The sequence below is a fragment of the Rhinopithecus roxellana genome, chromosome 9 (genome assembly GCF_007565055.1).
Source record: "Rhinopithecus roxellana isolate Shanxi Qingling chromosome 9, ASM756505v1, whole genome shotgun sequence".
NCBI lineage: Eukaryota > Metazoa > Chordata > Mammalia > Primates > Cercopithecidae > Rhinopithecus > Rhinopithecus roxellana.
Window position 1 is genome coordinate 50,583,477 of NC_044557.1, and position 23,839 is coordinate 50,607,315.

At 37.1% G+C, this 23,839-nt stretch overlaps 1 protein-coding gene across 2 annotated transcripts in view; it reads left to right on the top strand.

The window, feature by feature from the left end:
• The first annotated feature begins 796 nt into the window (after positions 1-796).
• Positions 797-23,839, top strand: part of CNBD1 (cyclic nucleotide binding domain containing 1) — a 581,166-nt gene continuing 558,123 nt past the window's right edge. The window contains exons 1-2 of one of the 2 annotated variants that reach the window (XM_030937987.1): positions 797-926; positions 23,325-23,394. In XM_030937987.1, coding sequence (XP_030793847.1) covers positions 839-926; positions 23,325-23,394 — 158 coding nt within the window. In that variant the 5' untranslated portion in view covers positions 797-838. The remainder of the gene's footprint in view (positions 927-23,324; positions 23,395-23,839) is intronic. The other variant, XM_030937986.1, reaches the window with a different exon arrangement.

Sequence of the window (23,839 nt, forward strand, 5' to 3'; positions counted from 1 at the left end):
TGGCGGGCAAAAGGCAACTTTTTAGGTGCAAAAACAGGAATGCCTGTCCCCATCTAAGGCTGCAGGTCTCCAGGCTTGAGGGTGGGGCCTTTACCAGGGAACTGCCCTCTTCTACCCAGTGTTTCCCTGTCTCCTGTCCATATCACTATAACAGTTATGAAACCAGGAACATATTTTTAAAGGCCTTGGAAGATAATACACAGCATCAAAAGATACATTAGTTAGGATTCTAAATCCTAGCCATTGTAACTATTCTTAATTATTGTGAAGTAGCAGAAAATAACAAAAAAATATACCACACTCTAGCAGAATATGGTTAAATGTAAGCAGGGGTGGGTTTATTGGTGTATGATAATTAGAAGGGATGGTTTACCCTATGTATGTAGCCATGAAGAACAGTATAAATATGCTATCCCTGTTACTGCTTGTTCAAAAAGGGCCTGTGATACCCAGTGTAAACATTTGGTAGGTAGGAAAAGGGCTCTGGACTATGGAAGACCAAGGAAGTGAACACTTTCATTTCACTTAGACTCATGAGTGCTGTTGCTTCTGCTGTATCGGCCTTGTCTGCTACAATTTCCTTCTTCATTACTGCTACTCTCTATAGCTCATAAAGTCCTACTCATGATTTCCACTGGACTAAAATATAGCATAGTTCTTCCTGGTCTAGATTCTACTCTTGGAAATGCACAAACAATGGATAAGAACTGTGAACAAGAACATTCCATAGGATTCAGCCTATCAGAGAGGACCTTGAAGTTCTGCTTTATGAGCCTGCAGGCAGAGTGATCATTTACCTCTCAAGCAGCCTCTGGTCCTCTGCCTTTGAGCCATCAAGATGCCTATGTCTTCTCTTCCAGCAGCAATTTTGTCTCATATGACAGCTATTAACAATGTGCCTCCTCCTCCACTTCACAGTATACCAAGTGAGTGGGAAATACTTTGGTGTTCTCATTCATCTACCATTGTTTTCAGTGGTTCTTACCCCAGATATGACAACTGGGGTTATTTCAGGGTTGATAGCGATATTGGCAATCTTATTGACAGTGCTGAGGAATGGAAAGAGCATAGATGTGTAAATCCTGCTTGGTCTACTTAAAGTCATTTCAGTACTCTAGGTCTTAAGTACTTTTTCTTTGTAAAATGAGGATCTTTATGAACTCTTAGAGCTTCAGATACATTGAAAGGTTTCTAAAGATGAAAGATAACAAAGGCTCAGAGAGGCCACATGTTCCACCAGCTATCACGTTCCTTTTTCTAGCAGATCTTCTACTCCCTACCAAGAGTTGGTCCTACTACCCTTAATGGGATAATTAATACTTAATATTCTCTAGGAGAATTCTCATTTCAATTTGACAAGGAAAAAAAGATAATTCCTACTATTCTGACTGTGAAATTTATTCCTATTTAACTTTTTAGTTTTCTAGTCTTTTACTTATAAGAATTAAGTATAGAACTAGATATTTCAAAGTTTATACAATTGACAGTATTTTCTCATTTTATGTAATTGGTCTAAACCTATAACATTTTCTTAAGATTGTAAACACTTCTTATGGCCATAGAATTTATAGATCTATTATTTGATCTGATAGTCGCTGGATTGCCCCTTACCATTCTGGATTGCCCCTTACCTCCTGCCCTGAATTTCTTTCCCATTTGGCTTCTTAGATGCTATTAATGTATGGGAGGCAACATGTCACACATCTTCAAACACTCCTTCACTGACTTATGAACACCATCATTCTGACTTATGTATGAGTCCCCAGTGTTAGTTAAGATTTTTTAAAAATATCTGGATAACAGAGGTAATGCTTGTGACCCTTTTCAACTTCAATAAAGCATTAACTCTTATTTTGTTATTCATCAGGCAGATTTATAGTATTGATTTGAAGAAGCTAAGCCATGCATCCTTTTCCCTTCCTGTGAGAGTTAATTTCTCCAAATACATTTTAAAAAATTAATGTTCATAGTCTCCAGGTTAAAAGGTATCACAGGTGGCAGTTGATACTCCTTGAACAGGTACACTGATGTCTTGAATCATGTTAGATAAAATCCTTATGGTAAACAAAATTAATTCCATTTGTACATTTGTATTATCATGAAAACATTCTTGCATCTGGTCAAAGTTTTCTAGTTCTACTTGAGTGGAAATAAGAATTAAGTGCAATTTTGCTGAAGAAACACAGCTTCTACTATTCAGGTTTCATTTGTGAAAAAGAAAATAAAAGTCACCATAAAATAATATTTTTTAAAAGCCCAGGAAACTCAGTAGCTGGGAGTTAAAAGATCAAATTAATTTAGAATCAATGAGATGAGATTTGTGCTACCCTCTGTAGTGCCTCCCAAGGACACTTAACTTCTGTGAAGTGATTAAAAGATGAAAAATCAGCAGCAATTTAGATCTCAGAACTGAATAGAGCATAATGGAAAGCGGTGGAGCTCCCAGTGTTCTCTTTAGAGGCTCCCACTTGATGTTTCTATGTCTGAGACTTCTCTTTGAGGATGTGCCCTGCTTGCCTTAATAACTGTGTCTTTTTGCTAACTGTAGCAAGGCAACAATTTCCCTTAGCAAACACTGATTGTCTTGCTGCTGAAACAATGATCTCATGGAAGCCAATGTGTGGTGAATGCTTTCAATTTATGAAATGACTGAACCTGCATTACAAAGGATATATAAATGAGTTTAAAAGGCAATGGGCATAAATAGGAATGCACATTTACATACCTAAAGAGAAAATTCAGCCATTATACACATCCTCGATACTTTGTATTTGTTGAGTTAGGTTGGATTTAGTGACTCATTCACCTTCTCTGTAAGTATTTATTTATTTATTTATTTAATTTTATTTATTTTTTGAGACGAAGTCTTGCTCTGTTGCCCAGGCTGGAGTGCACTGGTGCGATCTCCGTTTACCACAACGGAGGTTCAAGCAATTCTCCTGCCTCAACCTCCTGAGTAGTTGGGACTACAGGCGTGCCTGGCTAATTTTTATATTTTTAGTAGAGATCGGGTTTCACTATGTTGGCCAGGCTGGTCTCCATCTCCTGACTTCGCGATCTGCCTGCCTCAGCCTCCCAAAATGCTGGGATTTACAGACGTGAGCTACCGTGCCCCAGCTCTCTGTATTTATATGTGAATATTGTTAATTGACTGCTTTCTATAGTTAGTATGTAAACATTTAGCATGTTACGTTATTTCATGTATTTTTTACAATAACTCTGTGTCTTCGGTGGATAGAATAATGGTCCCAGTGATATCCATGCCTTAATTCACAAAACTTATGAATAGGTTATACTACATGTCAGGGGGAATTGAGGCTGCACATGCAATTAAAGCAGCTAATCGGCTCACCTTGAGATGGGAGAATATTCCGGATTGTCTAGGTGCCTGCCACAGTTGTAAGAGCCCTTATAAGCGAAAGAGGAAGGCAAGAGAGTCACTCAGAAAGATATGTGAGAAAGATGAGAAAGACTAGACTGGCCATTGCTGGCTTTGAAGATGGAGGGGGGACAAAAGCCAACGAATTCAGGCAGCCTCTAGAAGAGGGAAAAGCAAAGAAATGGATTCTTCCCTAGCGCCTCCAGAAGGATTGCAGTCCTGCTGATGTGATTTTAGCCCAGTGAAATCGGTTTCAGAGTTCTCACTTCCAGAACTGTTAGATAATACATTTTTATTGTTTTAAGCCACTAAGGCAGTGGCAATCTTTTGCAGCAGCAATAGAAAATTAATACGTGTTCCAGTTTACACTTAAGGATAATAAGGCTTAGGTTTCATACTAAGGTTCACACAGATATTAAGTAGCAGAGGCTCCTCATAGCATCCTCCGTGTAAACGAACTCTCTCTACTCACAACAGCAAAGCTAGCAGCATTCTGGATTGCCCCTTACCTCCTGCCCTGAATTTCTTTCCCATTTGGCTTCTTAGATGCTATTAATGTATGGGAGGCAACATGTCACACATCTTCAAACACTCCTTCACTGCTATCTTGTTGACTCTGAAATTCAGACTTAGACACTTCAAGTAGTTAAGCTTCTTGAGCTAGTTTACTGCTTATGGTTCTTTCTTCTTTGAAACTTTCAAGTCTTCTCCTTTTCTGGTCTCTTTGACTTCTGTCTCAGGATTCTTCACAGTTTGCTAACCTTAGGGGAAGAATGAATGCTCTCAAAAGCAAGAGTTGTTCCACTTTTCATTCTGGATGAGATTTATTTTAAAAACATTATAGCTAGCAAACTGTACAATTTTACCACATAAGTGAAATGGCATCTGGTTTAAGTATATATATGACCCATTATTATTATAAGTTGTTTTCCTGAAGAGGCAGAAAAAAAGGAAAAAAATAAGTCTTATAAGTCTTATATTAAAAAAGTTTTAATGGAAGGCAAGAAGCTGTTCTTCACTATTTGGTTTATGGTCCAGTTAACTTCCTTTGTTTGGGTAAATTTGCTGCTACTCTATTTTCTTCACACTAATTAGGCTTATTCTTCTGAGGAAGAATGGGTTTAAAAATATGCTTTCCATTTTGACTACTGGTTGACTTGAAAAAAAATTTTTGTGCTTTTCCAGTTCCAAAAGTGTTTTAAGTTCACCAGACGTTTCTAGATACCTTTCATTTGTTCCAACATATGAGTTGGAGGAAATAAAAAAAAAAAAGCATTCAAGATAAGACCAGAGACACATCAAGAAATTTGGAAACAAGATAGTACTCTTAAGCGAATGTTTTTCTTTGCTCTTTTTCATTTTATGGCTTTACATTTACTGCAAATCTGAAAAGATTGTGTCATCATTCCTAAGAGTTCAAAGGCATTTTCTATACTTTGAGAGTTTTTCAGTTCTTTGGTAGCCAAGGATTAAAGGTATATATTTGAAAAAGTGAATATTGTACCATTTAAAAGTTTTAAACCATTCAAATCTTAGGAATGCAGGTAAGAAAAAAAGGAGGCTTGTCAGTGAAGAAGAAAAACAGGGAAGTGGACTGTGTAATGTATAAAGAAACCAAGTTTAAGAAAAAGAAAGAACTAAAATAAATAAGAATGAAAATTCCAAGAAGAAATAAAAGGTGGGAAACAGGTTGAATGTGTCCATTTCTGTATCTGTATAATCAATGATAGTCGCAATGGGATGTGCCATCACAAAATTCAGAAGTATTGAAAAATTTTTTCCTTGCCTTAATTTTTTAGTATAAAAGCCAAATTTTTAATTCCAAGGAGAAAAGATGGATATTTTATTGTAAAGCAAACATTTAGTCTTTTTTTCCTACTACTGTTATAACTATTTTGATGTACTTTGTGTCAAAACATTTCAAGTGGTCTTTAGAAATTAAGCTGTGAGAACTTAAATGTGAGCTAGATGGTACCTGGGAGTTCAGGCAGGAAACAGGAAATGGGGAAGTCAATTGCAATGCCTTGCAAATCACATCTCTCCACTAGATGTCAGGCTAGGTCTCCCCTGCGTCTCAGGCTACTACTCTATCAGTCTATTTCAGAAATTAGTCCTGTTATTAGTTCCATGTTACCAATCCTTCAGCCAACTGAAGATGCTGGTTCTGCAGCATCTTTCACGGAACTGATCTCTTCCATTGATGTAACTCTCCTCTACAGCTAAAACACTTTAATTGTTATTCCTTAAGCTTATCTGCCAATACTGATTAGAGGTATAGGAAGATTTCAAAGGTTAAATTAAACATTCAGATGGACACACTTGGCACATATGTAGAGTAAAGTTACAGCCTTCCATAAGGACACTGTTAGGGTTTCCCCTTCTGTGGAAGAAGTCCCCAGATGCCTAGGCTGCAGCCCACACAGCCAGCCCTCTTTGGCTACTTACATAGTAGCTCAGGTTCAAGGCAGTGGGAGTCACATAGGGCAGATGCTGAATTGCCCTGGCTTAAAACTCTCATAAACCATCGTTTTTAATAAAAATTCCGAAGGCACTGCTTCCAACTTTCCTGTAAGAAAACTCTCAATTACAAGAGTTAAGGTACTCAAGGGTAGCTCATTTCAGTGACTGCTCATCAGGTATTCATACATCATCTGTAGTGCTTCCCAGTCCAAATGCAAGTCATCAATCCAAGATCATTGTTATCATAAGCAATGTTGCCTAGCAACACTGTTAACTGTACCTTAATCTGGCCTATAAGGAACAGAGCTGGAGAGTTCCCATGCTGATAGGAAAACCATTCCTTTAATTACACCATCATAATCTTCACCATACTGTCATGCCTTAGCTCATGTTTCCTGTGTTTGGGGTTCCCTTTGCTCTTCTTCTGTTTGTTCTTATTTCAGTTCTTCAGAGTTTTTGTAAATTACTTTAGTCTCCACAAAGACTCTCCTGGCTTTTCCAGTATGAAGAAACTATATATACTATTTTAATATAATTGTATTTATTAATCACATTTTATATAATCACATTTATATAATTTTTATGAGTCACTATAGAGCCAGAAGTAGGATTATTGGATCATATGGTAATTCCATTTTTAATATTTTTGAGGAACTTTCATACTGCTTTCCAAAATGACTATTAATTTACATTCTCACCAACAGTATATCAGGGTTCCCTTTCCTCCACTTTCTAACACTTATCTTTCGTTTTTTTGATAGTAGCCATGTTAACAGGTGTGAGGTAGTATCTTGATGTGGATTTAATTTGTATTTCCCTGATGATTAGAGATATTGACCATTTTTTTGTTGGCCAGTCATAGGTCTTATTTTGAAACATGTCTGTTCAGGCCCTTTGCCCATTTTTCAAGTTGGACTATGTGTTTTCTTGTTATTGAATTGTTTGAGTTGGATATTACCCCTTTATCATAGGTTAGTTTGCAAATATGTTCTCCATTCTGTGGGAAGAACTCTGTTAAATGTTTCCTTTTCTGTGCAGAAGCTTTGTAGAGTGACGTAATCTCATTTATCTACATTGACTTTTGTTGCCTGTGCGTTTGAGAAAGCTGAGGCAGGAGGAACGCTTGCGCCCAGGAATTTGAGGATTCAGTGGGCTATGATCATGCCACTGTACTCCAGCCTGAGCAACAGCACAAGACTGTTGTTTTTTTTTTTTTTTTTTTTTTTTTTTTTTTGAGATGGAGTTTCGCTCTTGTTGCCCAGACTGGAGTGCAGTGGCATGATCGTGATTCACTGTAACCTCTGCCTCCTAGGTTCAAGTGATTCACCTGTCTCAGCCTCCCAGGTAACTGGGATTACAGGTATATACCACCACGCCTGGCTAATTTTGTAATTTTAGTAGAGATGGAGTTTCTCCATGTTGATCAGGCTGGTCTCAAACTCCCAGTCTCAGGTGATCTGCCCACCTTGGCCTCCCAAATTGCTGGGATTACAGGTGTGAGCCACCACACCTGGCCAAGACCCTGTTTTTTTTCTTTTTAAAAAAGGATTAATTTGTGGAGAATTGACATTTATAATATTCAGTCTTCCTACTCAATAACTGGTATCTTTACAATGCTCAGTCTGCCTCCTTCTCAGGCTCAATGGCTCACACCTGTAATTCCAGCACTTTGGGAGGCTGAGATGGGAGGATCCCTGGAGGCCGGGAGTTTGAGACTAGCCTTGGCAACATAGTGAGATCCTGTGTCTACCAAACAATAAATCCATAAATAAATACATCTTCCTGCTTCAAACTTATGTAAGTGTTCTTGTATGTCACTAAATAAAATTTATTCCTGGGTATTTTATCTTTTTTCTATTATGAATGATATCTTTTTCTAATTGTAAAGTCGGTATGTGAGAAATATTAAATTTAAATTTTTAGAATCTTTAGAAATAATCTTACAGATGTTGGAAGTTCAGATTGAAGGAACTTATTTTTCTAGAGCAATTTGACATTCCATCATCCCCATATTTTAGTGTGTATTGTTAAAAAACATTGTTGCATAATTACAATACAACTATCAAGATCGGGAAAATTAACATTGATACATTACTGTAATCTAATCCTTGGACCCCATTCAAATTTGGTCAGTTGTTCTGATAATGGCCTTTCTAGTAAAACAATCCAATTCAAAATCTCATGTCTTTCTGATCAATGTGTCTGTTTTATGCCAGTACCATACTATTTTGATAGCTTTATATTTTGAAATCAGACAGTATGATACTTTTAGCTTTGTTCTTTTTGCTTGAGATTGCTTTGACTCTTCAGGATCTTGCTGTCTTATCTCTTCAATTTCTTTCAGTCTGGAATAGTTTCTCAGTTTTCCTTGACTTTCATGACCTTAATAGTAGGAGACTACAAAGTAGTTATTTTATAGAATGTCTTTCAATTTGGTTTGTTTGATATTTCCTCATGATTAGATTTGAGGTAGATATCTTTGTCAGAAATATCACGGGAGCGATTTCATGTTCTCCTTCCATCTTATCCGGGACCATATGATCTCAGTTTGTCCCACTCTTGATGATATTCACTTTAGTAATGATTAAGGTGATATATGGAGAACTTTCCAGCTGTAAATGTACTCTTTTCTCTTTTTAAATTAATATGTTTTGTGAAGGTGTATTTTAAGGTGTATAAATATTCCATTTCTCATGAAATATTAAATTAACATTAAATAGATACATTGACCATTTTTTATTTGGGTTAAAAAATAAAAATTAGATATATGAACTGTGGGGTTTCTGTTTTATTCAAAGAGTTTTAAGGAGTTACTTTAATTATATATTTGGATCACATTGTTCACAGTTTAGACAGTGGGAGCCACTTTAAGTTGGTTTGAGCATTTCTTTGCTTCTGACACAGTGAGATTTTTCAAGCTCTTTTCATACTTTATTTATCTGATCCCTGGAATCAGCCATTTTCCCTAAGATCCCTGTCTTATTTTAATGAAAATTTAAGATGTGGGTGCTCTGTGTGTCTTGATCTTAGGATGCCGTTGCTCCCAGGCCCTCTCAGTGGACAGATCTAGGGAATACAAAGTCACATTTATATTTGTTTGTATATCAGTATATATATATATATATTAAAAATTATGAGTTTACACTGATTTCTTTAATCCTAATGCAGCACCACAGGCTCATTCTTATCTTCTCTCTTTCTGTATTTCTAACTCCCATCTCTGAAGTGATAAAGCTTTCTCCTATTAGCTTTATCATAATACCTTTGAGCAGTTTCCTTGTTTGTAATCTGTCTTCCATATTCACTGCCATCCATTCTGACATTTAGCTCTGGGACACTCCCTCTGCCTCACACCTCACAACTGCCGTCCTCACCTGGTTGTTCTGAGATTCTGCACAGGCCCACCTTAACGTGGATGCCCTCCACACCCTGGTCTTGGATGCTGTGATACCTTACCTTTCACCTCACCTACTCCTGGCATAGATGTCTACCATCTGCTGCTGTCCCATTGGTCTTAGGACTCACTGTTCAAGGAAAAGGGCCAGCTGTTGAATTAGTTACTTCTGGAATAAGCCACTTCAGCAAGTACTCTAATGTGTTTCTGGTTTATGTATTTGTTTTTTATCTATATAATTATAATAATAGCAAAAACTGATTTGTATCTTTCTAATTTCTGTATCTTATGCATTTCTTTTATTAAATTGTGTCCTTTGGTACTTTCAGAAATTTGTAGCACTAGTGTATATCTTTATCTCGTTCCTGAATTTAATGCTATTGCTTCTGGTGTTTCAACATTAAACATGATTCTATCTTTTGGTTTGATCTACCTACCAACTTTAAAAAAATAAACTGTTTTCAACTTAAGCTGCTAAGAACTATGTTGAATTTTACTGAATACTTTTTCTGTATTTGGGGAGATTATAATTTTAAAAATTTCAACTTGTGGAAAATTATATTGCTATATTCACTAATTGAATTTTCTTTGATTACTTGCATAAATCTTACTTTGTTGTATGATCTTGGTTAATATGTTGCTGGGCACTATATCCTTATATATATTTTTGGAAAATATTCATGTGTATTTGTGAGATTAATCTCTGGTTTCCTTTTTCATGTTTTGTCATATTTGCATCTAATTGTTTTGCTTGCTTCATCAAATAAATTTGAAAACTTTTCTATGTTCTGAAATATTTAACAAGCAAAAGTATTGTCTCTTCCATGAAGATCTGATGGAATCCACTGTGATAATGCCTTGTTTGATGCCTCTGTATGTGTGTATGTGTGTGTGTGTCTGTTTGTGGTGGAGGAAAATTGCTTTGAGATTATTCCCAGCTTTTCAAGGCAATTAATTTACTTAGGCTTTTCTCTCTCTTCTAATGTCAAATATAAGATACATTTTCCTTAAAAAATCATTTTTGTTTAGTTTCAGTTTTTTTGACCTTATATCTTTGTGTAAAACATTATTTTTAAATTTCTTTTGTTTTTGTTTTTTTTTTTTTTTTTGAGACGGAGTCTCGCGCTGTCACCCAGGCTGGAGTGCAGTGGCCGGATCTCAGCTCACTGCAAGCTCCGCCTCCCGGGTTTACGCCATTCTCCTGTCTCAGCCTCCCGAGTAGCTGGGACTACAGGCGCAGCCACCTCGCCCGGCTAGTTTTTTGTAGTTTTTAGTAGAGACGGGGTTTCACCGTGTTAGCCAGGATGGTCTCGATCTCCTGACCTCGCGATCCGCCCGTCTCGGCCTCCCAAAGTGCTAGGATTACAGGCTTGAGCCACCGCGCCCGGCCTTAAATTTCTTTTTAATGATATATATACTGTTAGTTAGTTCCCAATTTTCTTATGTTGGGTACTTATGCCATTCTTTTTTAGATATGCCTGTGATTTACTTTTTTCTTTCCAAATAACCAGCTCTTGATTTTTATTTTCTGTATTTTTTGTTTTATAAATTTATTAATTGCTTTTGTTTTCTCCTTTCCATTTTTCTTATGTATTTTAATTTTCTTATATTAACTACTTGAGTTAAAAGCTAATTTTTTACTTTATTCTATCTTTCTTCTTATAATATCATTTTTTTCTTCAGAGAAATACTTTAACTATACTCTGTAGGTTCATGAAAGGATTCACTATTTTTACTTTATGTTTCATAGTTTTAGTTTTAATATCCTCTTTTGATTTAAGAATAAAATTTGGTACATGATTAATATATGTAAAATCTCCTACATCCTTAGCGATTCATTTTCTATTTGATTTTTGTTGGATGACTAACGGAAGTTATTGGGGTTTATTTTGCCTCCATTTATACCTTCAATTTTTGCTTTATGAATTTTGATGGTATATAATTTGGAACAAAAATGTTTAGTAGTTTGATTCTATACCTAAATCAAATCTCTGTTTCTTAATTTATCAACTTTAGACAATGCATATGTATAACCTAGTATGAAATGAGAAAAATTTCCCTCTTCACATATTGATTTTGTTACAACAAATATTTATGTCTTTGGTCGGTTATATTCATATCTTTAAATATTAAGCCTTTATTATTTTTAATATTTGTTAAACTGTAACTATTAATTATCTACTTTGTAAGGGAATATGTACAGATATATATTACATGTTCTCCTCTGCTGAAACTTCACAGTTGTTACTCATTATTTATACTAGCTCCATCATAACCTATGAATAATTTATTTATGTTAATGTTTACAAAATTTGCCTACACTTTATTAGTATAGTTTGCATCCTATTTAAGTCTTAGTTGAATGGGTATGTGATTTCTTCACCCAGTGCTTACTAGGCTAAATTTGATATCCAAATAATATCTCTGAGGTTTCATATTTATTAGTTGGGGAATAATATTCATGGGTCATATTTTTTTCTTCCCTGAGGTTGCCCTACTCTTTGCCAGGACACTGCTGTGGAGAAGTCTGTGACCAAAGTTTTTCACACTTGTAGAAGGCTTCCTCTTTTGGCTTGCTGCTAAAATAATTATTTCTTTATCTTTGAAATATAGTAACAATTAGTTGCTAATCGAGTAACACCTAGAACATCTAATCTTTTATGTAAATCATGTATCATGATTTCTCTTTGCCTTTCTGGGTCATGGTATTATATTTAATTCTCCAGATTCAAGTGTTTATATAAGTATTCTTGCATTATATCTTTGAGCATTTTTTGTCTACTCTTACTTCTGTTTTCTTATTCAGAAATCATTTTTACATATAGTATCTGCTCCCTATTTTCATTTGTTATTTTCTCCTTTGTTTATATTTTTCCTATTTATTTGAGTGTATTAGCCTCTGTGTCTATGACTATATTTTCTTAAATCTTTGTCATTTTTTCAGTTTCCAATGTGGATTTTATTTCTGCCATAATTTTATGTTATCTTCCTCTTATTTCCTGAATATTGCCTGCCTGTAATTTCTTTCTGTTTTCTTATTTATGGTTAATGCCTTATAATTTTGTTTTTCTTTCATCAAAGCTGTGTGTGTGTGTGTGTGTGTGTGTGTGTGTGTGTGAGAGAGAGAGAGAGAGAGATGGAAAAGCACGGATTTTTACTTACTTCCTGGCATAATTATTACTCTGGTGCGTACTATTTGATTTTTATTTGCTATTATAAATTAATCATTTTTACCTTATCCCTTAGAGCATATTGTGCTTAGGTTCCAGGATTATTAAATAGTGGTTATTTTTTGAAGGTAGATTACTTGTTGGAAAATAAACGGTGGTGGAGAGTGCACTGGTTCAGCAGACAGATTGAATTTTCTTGTATGTTAATGTTGAACACTTTTCATCAACTCTGTTCTGTTCTCTTCACTAAACAACATGCCCCTAATTCGTGCTGTCATCATTTATATTCCAAAGGTTCTGTGTAGTTATTTGGCCATAATCTATTTCTTTTCAGTGACTGAGATCAGCTGCTTCTATTTGGATTGCCACTTACATTGTCCTCTGTATTATCACAACAACTTTATTCTAAAAAAAAATGACTGTTATGTGGGACCTTTGTTTAACCCCGCCTTTCATGAATGTCATTGGTTCAAGGGTATCCCTTTAGTCTGTCCATGTCGGAACATCTTCCCATTTCCAGTAAGGTTTAATGACTGCATCCTTCAGAGCTGTATCAGCTTCCCCTGGAAAACTCTTCCCTTTTTCCTCAAACAAGAGAAGTATGCATTTTCTCTTGTATCTCTTTTACAGTTTATTGATGTTTCACTATTTGGTTGATATTCTTCAGAATTCATAGTTAGAAAATATGGTTAATCTTCAGTTTTACTGAAGACCAGGCTCCTTCCCCCTACTTCTATTTTTTACTCTTTATGTTATTTAGTGGGCTGTCTGTCATGATGAATAGATTTTTAATGCCAAAAAAAGAGATTGACTTGATGTTCAATCTCATGTAGATTGGAGATGAAATAATGAAATATGATCTTCTGCAAGAAACAGGGTGGTTCTAGAGTTTTGAAAGTATTCTTTTAATAACATTTTTATTTCCACTTACCTGCCTTTGTTATTTTTCCTTGGTTTGATTTTCATTGCACGGAACTGACTCTCACCTGACAAATTAGAGTCACATTATTATTATTTATTCATTATAATTTACTAAATGGTATTTAAATCCAATCATTATGATAAGTTCTAGTGTTTTAGTTCAAGATGAATAGAAAATGGACCCTGTCCTCAGGGGATCGTCATAAATCTGAAGAAATATAGATATAAATTAAAAAGTCGTAAAGAAAGATTTTCTATTCATAAACTGCAACTATTCTTGTGGTGCTACAAGAGCACAATGGAAAATACATTTACCTTTTTCTATGGAAGACGGGTTTCAAAAATTGTCACTGGTTAACTTCTGAGGTGGATCTGAAAGTATGGATGAGATTTTTAAGTTGAGTAATGATCCAAAGAGAATATAATATCAAAAGGACAAGATATGTTCATGGAGCACTCAGAACATGCGTTGTTGAAAGATAGCGAGAATGAGGCCGGGCGCGGTGACTCACGCCTGTAATCCCAGCACTTTGGAAGGCCAAGGTGGGCGGATCACGAGGTCAGGAAATTGAGACCATCCTGGCTAACACGGAGAAACCCCATCTCTACTAAAAATACAAAAAATTAGCCAGGCATGGTGGCGGGTACCTGTAGTCCCAGCTACTTGGGAGGCTGAGGCAGGAGAATGGCTTTAACCCAGGAGGCGGAGGTTGCAGTGAGCTGAGATTGTGCCACTGCACTCCAGCCTGGGTGACAGAGTGAGACTCCGGAAAAAAAAAAAAAAAAAAAACCTAAACGGAGAATTGGGGAGGAACTTAAAGGGTAGTCTTCAATGAGGTCACAGAAGTTAATTTAGGTACAATTATAAAAATCATGATTACATACAAAGGGATTTAAAGTAAGAAAGTTTAACAATCACATTAGAATTTTAGAAAGTACTGTGAGAGTAGCCTGGAGGATGTGTTGGGGAGGAAGAAGCTGAAGTCAGGGACATTAGTTAGGAGATTATTGCAGTATTACAGGTGAGATTCAAAGAGAACCTGAAATAAGATATTGAACTGTGGCAAGCATGTGAATAGTACTACTTCACAACGTACACATCACATGGCCCTACTTTGTGACTTCTGTTTAACGACAATCCTTATTGTCATTGGGATAAGACGAGACACACGGTCAGTCCTTTGTATCTGAGGTTTCCCTGTGCAGACTCAACTTGGGATCCAACATATTAGAAAAAAATAAAAAATAATACTACTACAATGAAAATAATATAAAATACAAAACAATGCAGTATAACACTATTTAAATAGGATTTATACTGTATTAGGCATGAAAAGTAATCTAGAGAAGATTTAAACTATATGGGAAGATGTGCATAGGTTATCTGAAAATATACCATTTTACATGAAAGACTTGAGCATTTATGGATTTTTGTGTTGGAGGGGTGAAAGAGGTGTCCTAGAACCAACACCCTATGGATATTGATGGACAATTGTATTTTGAAAATATTTAGGATATATTTAAAAAGAGGTAGAATTGACAGTCTTTGTAACACTTTGGTCCTGAAGAGGAAAGGGCAGAATAAGATCTCAAGATTGGTTATAGATACAACAACAACAAAAGAAAACCTCAGGTCAATAACCTTAATGAACGTCAATGAAAAAGTCCTCAACAAAATATCAGGAAACCAAATCCAGCAGCACATCAAAAGCTTATCCACCATGATCAAGTAGGCTACATCTCTGGGATGCAAGGTTGGTTCAACATATGCAAATCAAGAAATATGATTCATCACATAAACAGAACTAAAGACAAAAATCACATGATTATCTCAATAGATGCAGAAAAGGCTTTTGATAAAATTCAACATTCTCTCATGTTAAAAACTCTCAATAAACTAGATATTGAAGGAACGTACCTCAAAATAATAAGAACCATATATGAAAAACCCACAGCCAACATCATACTGAATGGGCAAAAGCTGGCAGCATTCTTCTTGAATGTCAGCACAAGACAAGGATGCCATCTCTCACCACTCCTATTCAACACAGTTTTGGAAGTTCTGGTCAGGGCAATCAGGCAAGAGAAGGAAATAAAGGGTATTCAAATAGTAACAGAGGAAGTAAAACTATCCCTGTTTGCGGATGACATGATTCTATATCTAGAAAATCCCATTTTCTCAGTTTCAAAGCTTCTCAAGATGATAAGCAACTTCAGCAAAGTCTCAGGATACAGAATCAATGTGCCAAAATCGCTAGCATTCCTATACGCCAACAACAGACAAGCGGAGAACCAAATCATGAGTGAATTCCCATTCATAATTGCCACAGAAAGAATAAAATAACTAGGAATACAGCTAACAAGGGAGGTGAAAAATCTCTACAATGAGAACTATAAATGACTGCTCAAATAAATCAGATATGACACAGACAAATGGAAAACCATTCCATGCTCATGGATAGGAAGGATCAATATGATTAAAATGGCCATCTGCCCAAAGCAATTTATAAATTCAATGCTATTGCCATTAAACTGTCATTCACATTCTTCACAGTATTAGAAAAAACTATTTTAAAATTCATATGGAATCAAAAAGAGCCTCAATAGCCAGGCAATCTTAAACAAAAAGAAAAAAGCTGGAGCCATCACGCTACATGACTTTAAACTACACTGCAGGGCTACAGTAACCAAAACAGCATGGTACCAGCATAAGAACAGACACATAGACCAATGCAACAGAGTAGTGAACCCCAAAATCAGTCCACATATCTACAATTATCTGATCTTCAACAAACCTGGCAAAAATAGGTAATGGAGAAAAGATTCCCTATTCAATAAATGGTACTGGGAAAACTGGCTAACCATAAGCAGAAAATTGAAACTGGACCCCTTTTTTACACCATATTCAAAACTTAAGATGGGTTAAAGATTTAAAAGTAAAACTCCAAACTATAAAAACCCTGGGGCCAGGCGTGGTGGCTCAAGCCTGTAATCCCAGCACTTTGGGAGGCCGAGACGGGCAGATTACGAGGTCAGGAGATCGAGACCATCCTGGCTAACACGGTGAAACCCTGTCTCTACTAAAAATACAAAAACTAGCCGGGCGAGGTGGCGGGCGCCTGTAGTCCCAGCTACTCGGGAGGCTGAGGCAGGAGAATGGCGTATACCCGGGAGGCGGAGCTTGCAGTGAGCTGAGATCTGGCCACTGCACTCCAGTCGGGGCGACAGAGCGAGACTCGGCCTCAAAAAAAAAAAAAAAAAAAAAAAAAAAAAAAAAAAACCCTGGAAGACAACCTAGGCAATACCATTCAGAGGCGTGGACAAAGATTTCATGATGAAGATGCCAAAAGCAATTGCAACAAAAGCAAAATTGACAAATGAGAGCCAATTAAACTAGAGTTTCTTCACAGCAAAAGAAACTATCAGCAGAATAGACACACAACCTACAGAATGGAAAAAAATTTTGCAAATTATGCATCTGACATAGGTCTAAGATCTAGCATCTATAAAGAACTTAAAACAAATTTACAAGAAAACCCCATTAAAAAGTGGGCAAAGGACATGAACAGGCATTTCTCAACAGAAGACATAAACATGGTCAACAATCATATGGAAAAAAGCTCAACATCCCTGATCATTAGAGAAATGCAAATCAAACCACTAAGACACCATCTCACACCAGTCAGAATAGCTGTTACCAAAAAGTCAAAAAATTACAGATGCTAGTGAGATTGTGGAGAAAAAAGAACACTTACACCCTGTTGTTGGGACTGTAAATCAGTTCAACCATTGTGGAAGACAGTGTGGCAATTCTTCAAAGACCTAAACACAGAAATACCACTGAACCCAGCAATCCCATTACTGGGTATATACCAAAATGAATATAAATCGTTCTATTATAAAGACACATGCACACTTATGTTCACTGCAGCACTATTCGCAATAGCAAAGACATGGACTCAACCTAAACACCCACCAATGATAGACTGGATAAAGAAAATGTGGTACATAAACACCATACAATACTATGCAGCCATAAAAAAGAATAAGATTATGTCCTTTGGAAGGACATGGATGGTGCTGGAGGCCATCTTCCTTAGCAAACAAACTCAAGAACAGAACACCAAATACCATATGTTCTCACTTGTAAGTGGGAGCTAAGAGATGAGAACACATGGACACATAGAGGGGAACAACATACACTGAGGCCTACTAGAGGGTGGAAGGTAGGAGGAAGGAGAGAATCAGAAAAAAATAACTAATGGATACTAGGCTTAATACCTGGGTGATGAAATAATGCATACAACAAACCACCATGACACCCGTTTACCTATATAACAAACCTGCACACCCTGCACATTCCCTGGAACTTAAAAGTTAACAAAAGATAGATTGGTGACAAAGTTATTATAAGTGGTAGGGATTTTCTTAATCCAGACAAAATTCAGGCGAGGATCATGTTTTATGTGGCAAAATAAACATGGGAGAAATTTTGAGTGAAGTTTTGGTTATCTTGAGTTTGATTTTCCTGGGCAACATTCACGTGAATATTAGTGGAGCACTGGTTAGAGATCTGGTCTAGAGAGTTTGATTTGAGTATCTTAAAATCAATGTGATCATTGAAGACATGAATGCAGATAAGATTATTCAAAAAGAGGATCTAAGCTGAGAAGAGAAGACAAGGGTAATGAGAATGGATTCTTGGCCAACATCAATGTTTGAGGGAAGAAGACAGCATTCAATGGAGCAGTCTAATAAGGGGAAAGCAAGAAAGGAGAGAATGGTGTTGTGTCTGGAATTTGTGGGTTCTTGGTCTCACTGACTTCAAGAATGAAGCCACGGACTCTCGCGGTGAGCGTTACAGTTCTTAAAGATGGTGTGTCCGGAGTTTGTTTCTTCAGACGTTCAGATGTGTCTGGAGCTTCTTCCTTCCGGTGGGTTCGTGGTCTCACTGTCAGGAGTGAAGCTGCAGACCTTCATGGTGAGTGTTACAGTTCTTAAAGGCAGCGTGTCTGGAGTTGTTCCTTCTTCCCAGTGGATTCGTGGTCTCACTGGCTTCAGGAATGAAGCCGCAGGCCTTAGCGGTGAGTGTTACAGCTCATAAAGGCAGCGTGGACCCAAAGAGTGAGCAGCAGCAAGATTTATTGCAAAGAGCAAAAGAACAAAGCTTCCACAGTGTGGAAGGGGACCAGAGCCGGTTGCTGCTGGCTGACTTGGGCAACCTGCTTTCATTCTCTTATCTCACCCCACCCACATCCTGCTGATTGGTTCATTTTACAGAGAACTGATTGGTCCACTTTACAGAGAGCTGATTGATCCGTTTTGACAGAGTGCTGATTGGTGCATTTTCAATCCTTGAGCCGGACACAGAGTGCTAGACAGAAAAGTTCTCCAAGTCCCCACTAGGTTAGCTAGATACAGAGTACCAATTGGTGTATTTACAAACCTTGAGCTGGACACAGAGTACTAATTGGTGTATTTACAAACCTTGAGCTAGACAGAGAGTGCTGATTGGTCCGTTTACAATCCTTGAGCTAGACACAGAGTGCTAGATAGAAAAGTTCTCCAAGTCCCCACTAGGTTAGCTAGACACAGAGTACTGACTGGTGTATTTACAAACCCTGAGCTGGACACAGAGTACTGATTGGTGTATTTAGGATCCTCTAGCTAGGCATAAAACTTCTCCTAGTCCCCACCAGATTAGCTAGATACAGAGTGCTGATTGGTGCACATACAATCTCGGGCTAGATATAAAAGTTCTCCAAGTCCCCATCCCGCTCAGGAGCCCAGCTGGCTTCACCTAGTGGATCCTGCACTGGGGCTGCAGGCGGAACTGCCATCGCCAGTCTAGAGTCGCGCCTGCACTCCTCAGCCCTTGGATGGTTGATGGGACCGGGCGCCACGGAGCAAGGGCGCCCCTGGGGGAGGCTGCCCCCTGCGGGGGCCCACCACAGTGGGGGAGCTCAGACATGGTGGGCTGCAGGTCCAGAGCCCTATCCCGCGGGGAGGCAGCTAAGACCCGGCCAGAATTTGAGTGCAGCACCAGTCGGCCGGCACTGCTGGGGGACCCGGCGCAACCTCCGCAGCTGCTGGCATGGGTGCTAAGCTCCCCACTAGGCTGGGCCTGCTGGGCCAGCCGGCCGCTCTGTGTGTAGGGCCCGCGGAGGCCGCGCTCGCCTGCACTCGGACTGGCCTGTGAGCGCCGCGCAGGCGCAGCCCGGCTTCCCGCCGGCACCTCTCCCTCCACACCTCCCGGCAAGCAGAGGGAGGCAGTTCCGGCCTCAGCCAGCCCAGAGAGGAATCCCACTGTGCCCTAGTGGGCTGAAGGGCTCCTCAAGCGCCGCCAGAGTGGACACCCAGGCCGAGGAGGCGCTGAGAATGAGGGCTGCTAGCACATTGTCACCTCTCAGTGTCACAAAAACCAATAAGAACTTTTAGTGTCAAACATCACACAGGGTAAGATGTAGACTGAAAAGAGGTTATTTGACTAGAATCTACAAGGTCTCTGATGATCTTAATGAAAGCAATTTCGAAAAATAATGAAGGCAGACGATTAATTATAGTAGATGGAGGAGTGAATTTGGGTTGGGGAAATAGAAAAGATAAATGTAGATTATTTTTTCCAAAAATGCTGGGTATAAAGAGAAGTTATTTTGATAATTTGTTGTAAAACATTGCCCCTTTCCCTTTTGTGTGTTCCCCACCACTCCCCTGCTGCCCCCATTTTCTCTTCTCGGGTAATGCAGTTCTATTTTAACATCTTAACCCACCCAATGAACAGGGATAATCTAGGCACACTTGGGAATTGTCCCTGTCAGTGTACCAGCGTTTATTAATAGAAGACTTTGATTCGGCATTATTCTTTGGCCGCTGAATGGTTTATTTATTAACCCTTTTTTGGGTGCCTCATTCGTATCTAATATTATGTTATTTTAAAAAAAGTTAGCTTTGAGATTTTTGAAAACAAAAACTAGTTGAAAAATGAGTAGATACACTATGAACCGTTAACATACGTATGTTTAGTGACCTCACTAGATAGGTTTAGACTTATTTTAAACATACTCCTTCCCGTAATTAAGTCACTAATCCAAGTATATATGAAGACTTAGTTATGCTTATTGTCTCTGAAGGATCCTTTTCTTTATTTTCTGCCATCCAGCTTCGTGTTCAGTACTTTGGTCCTATGCTAGAATTCACCTTCTGCTTATTATTGTGTAAGGGCTGCTATTCTTACTACAAAAAGTTTGTTGCCAGTATTTCTGTTGCTATGGCTGCTGAACTGCTGCTTGTGCTCTAAAAATCATATTAAGCAAGGTTCCATTTATCGTTGGATTAATTATTAGAGTATGTATTCTAACTACTTTGAAGGCATTTTACGCTGTTTTCCCACTAACTCTGCTCTGACATTTCCACAGGATCAATGTGATATTTTTTTCTATGGCTATACTGTCCATCTCTTTCTTGCCTCCTAGCCACTCAGATAAGCCTGGTCTCTGAGTAAATTGTGGCTATGTATTTACAGAATTTCTAAGGCTTCACTTATTCTATTGCTTCCTCTCAGCTTTTTGTAAAGGGTAGTTATATACCTCTTAAAGGAAAACTTGTTGGGGAAAAATAATTTAGTTACATTTAAAACAAAAACCATTTCTAACTTCCATCACATGCATACTTAATTTACTACATGCACACATATGAAGATATATCTACCTTAAATAATCATTAACACATATAAATGATCACCAATATAACACTCACATAAGACATTGCAATTTAGCTTTTCTATTCCAATAATATACAGTGGGCCTTATATCAATAAAGATAATTGGTTTTTTAATTGCACAGTGGGTTTCTAGTTAAAGATTAATATTCTAACCCTCTTTCAAATATACTCTGGTCTAAACCCTTGATTTTAACTCTGTTATAGGGTTAAGTCTTCTCTGCTTCTGTCAAAAGCCAGGCTAAGGCAAATTCATCAGGGAAAAACAAGACTGGAAAACAAATGTAAACTTTGTACTCTTTGAACCTCTTTAAACTTTATCCCTGTATTAAATTTGATCGCAAGAAAAGCTCAACATCTGCTCTTTACAAAGTTACAATTTCATGGTGAAGCCTTTGGCTTTTTTTCTTTTTAATGAAACTGCTTTCAAAGGCAACATCCATTATGTTGCTCAACACCCTCCGCAAAAAAAGCCTTGCGACAAATACCTCTCAGAACTGAGGATCAGCAAAGAGATGTTTTGATGAATTAAAGTGTTCTTCTACTAGGCTGTGAGTGCTATCCAGCCCATTCTATTTTTGAGTTTACTTCGCTGTTCCAAGCCTACTATGAAGCCTTGACCTGTACTGCTATAGCTTTTCTCAGGCAATGTTACTGTTAGATAAAAAGCAAAGTAGTAGTTCAATCTTTCTATTCTTTGCTAGCAGTTCTTAATCTTATTTTTTCCATTCTATAATTCTTATTTTTTTGGTCACCTGCTTTAAATGAAGAATAAAGAATATTTACCTTTTTAAAGCCTCCCATTTGTAGTTAGAATTTCTCAAACCCTGACTTTTTTCCGAATGTCTGTGGCATCATCTCCCTTTCCTGTCCTGACACTATTCTTGAACACCATTAGAAAAATAGGCTAAAAGAATATTTCATAAAAGTTCCTTCCTAATATGTATATATAAAAATCTATGATTAAGATTTTATGTATCAGAAATATTAGTAGACTAAAAGGTAGTTTAGATATATTTAAGCTGATAGCTTGGTTCATTTAAAATAAATTATTCCATATGATGCTAATACACAATTTGGTATTTTTTTTTGTTTTGTTTTTTAAGGCTTTACCTGAGTAATGTGGGTAAGAAAATGCCTAAATCATGTAATCAGTATTTCCAAGTTTATTAAATGATATGATTTATATGGATAGCAATCAGTTGTCTGCTTAAATTTCCCTTATTTCAATTTCTAATTTAGAAAAGCAGTGTTTGTTATTGGTGATTAATAACCAATTTGTTATTGGTGATTAATTTAAAGGATCACAACATTTTTAAGCGAAGTCAAGTTTTATGAGTCAGAAAACTAAAAGTTTTTAAAACAGATAAATGTGGATGTCAAATTCCAATTCTTCATAATTAGAATGCGGTCAATGAATGCATTTTTTAACGTTTGAGAAATGCATTAAACCACTGATTTTCTCAATAACTTTTCACTAAAGAAAGAAGTAATATGCCTAAGTGAGTATTTATTATTGCTTTTTTTTTTTTTTTAACAACAGTTCTAACAGCACTCATTCTTCTGCAGTAACCAGAAGGCCTGTAATGTGACTGCCCATCATTGTAAAGATGCTATAATACTAAATACTCTATCTTCCTTTCCATCTAATTTGAAGGATGTCAGCCCGTTCTGGCACTGAAGAAGAATGACAATTAGTTTGCTTTTTGACTATGATTACTATCTTTCTGCTCTTAAAGACTCCTTTATGATTTACTTACATTTGATCTTTAGAAGGAATTGCAAACAATCCAGACACTGGAAGGTGCTCTGAAGAGGGGGAACCAAAGATGGGGACCTGCATAGGACTGAATAGGCCGGCATATGTAGGACTGAATCAAAGGGCAAGAGTGAAAGTGAGAGACAAATTAAGAAAACTCTTACTCAAATTGTCATGTCTGAAGTTCTGGAACCAGTTCACCTTCTAACAGTATTGGATAGGGCTTCTGCATGGCTTGCTTTAAGAGAAGTGACATTATATGAACACAGACAAACTTCAGCATTTACTGGAAATAAAAAAAATGCCAGAACAGATTTGACATCAATAAAAAACATTAAATTCTTTCCTCACTTGAATCACCCTATTCAGTTCGACTTGTGTATCAAAGACTGTTAATACCTCACTTCCATAGTCACTGAATTCTTTCACTATGATGAATGTTTGCAGTTAAACTCTATTTATATACTTGCTTAATAAGATTATGGAAAATTACTCAATTTTTTAATTGATTTTTTTTTTTTCAGACTTGAAGAAGTCTAAGCACATTAATTATGGCCAGTTGAATGCATTATGCCACATTAGAGGACAACACAGGTAAGCTATTCATGCATTTCTTTTTCTGTCATTCAAATGAATATGAGTATTTTTGTTTTAGGGATAAAGTATAGTAATAAACCATTGCTAGTTCTCACAGGTACCTGATTTATCACACAGATAAAAACAGTTGAAAACCTGGAGGCTATTTCTTCAGATTGAAGGGGCAGAATATATATGTCACACCTTAAGGAAACAATTTAGTGTGAAACAAACATAACTCATCCCTAGCTGGCCCTTTCTAGTACTTAAAAAGCAGTCATAAGGGGAAAAGCCTTAAGTGGTTGAAAACACACATACTGAGTGAAATAAGTACCTGAGCAGTGAATAGGGAATGCCTCCTTGAAATATACTGGAACCAGAGAACTAGGAAATATCACTGTTCAAAGCTCAGGATTCCTAAGATGTGTGATACTTGAAGATTTAAAAGATCTATTTCCTTGAC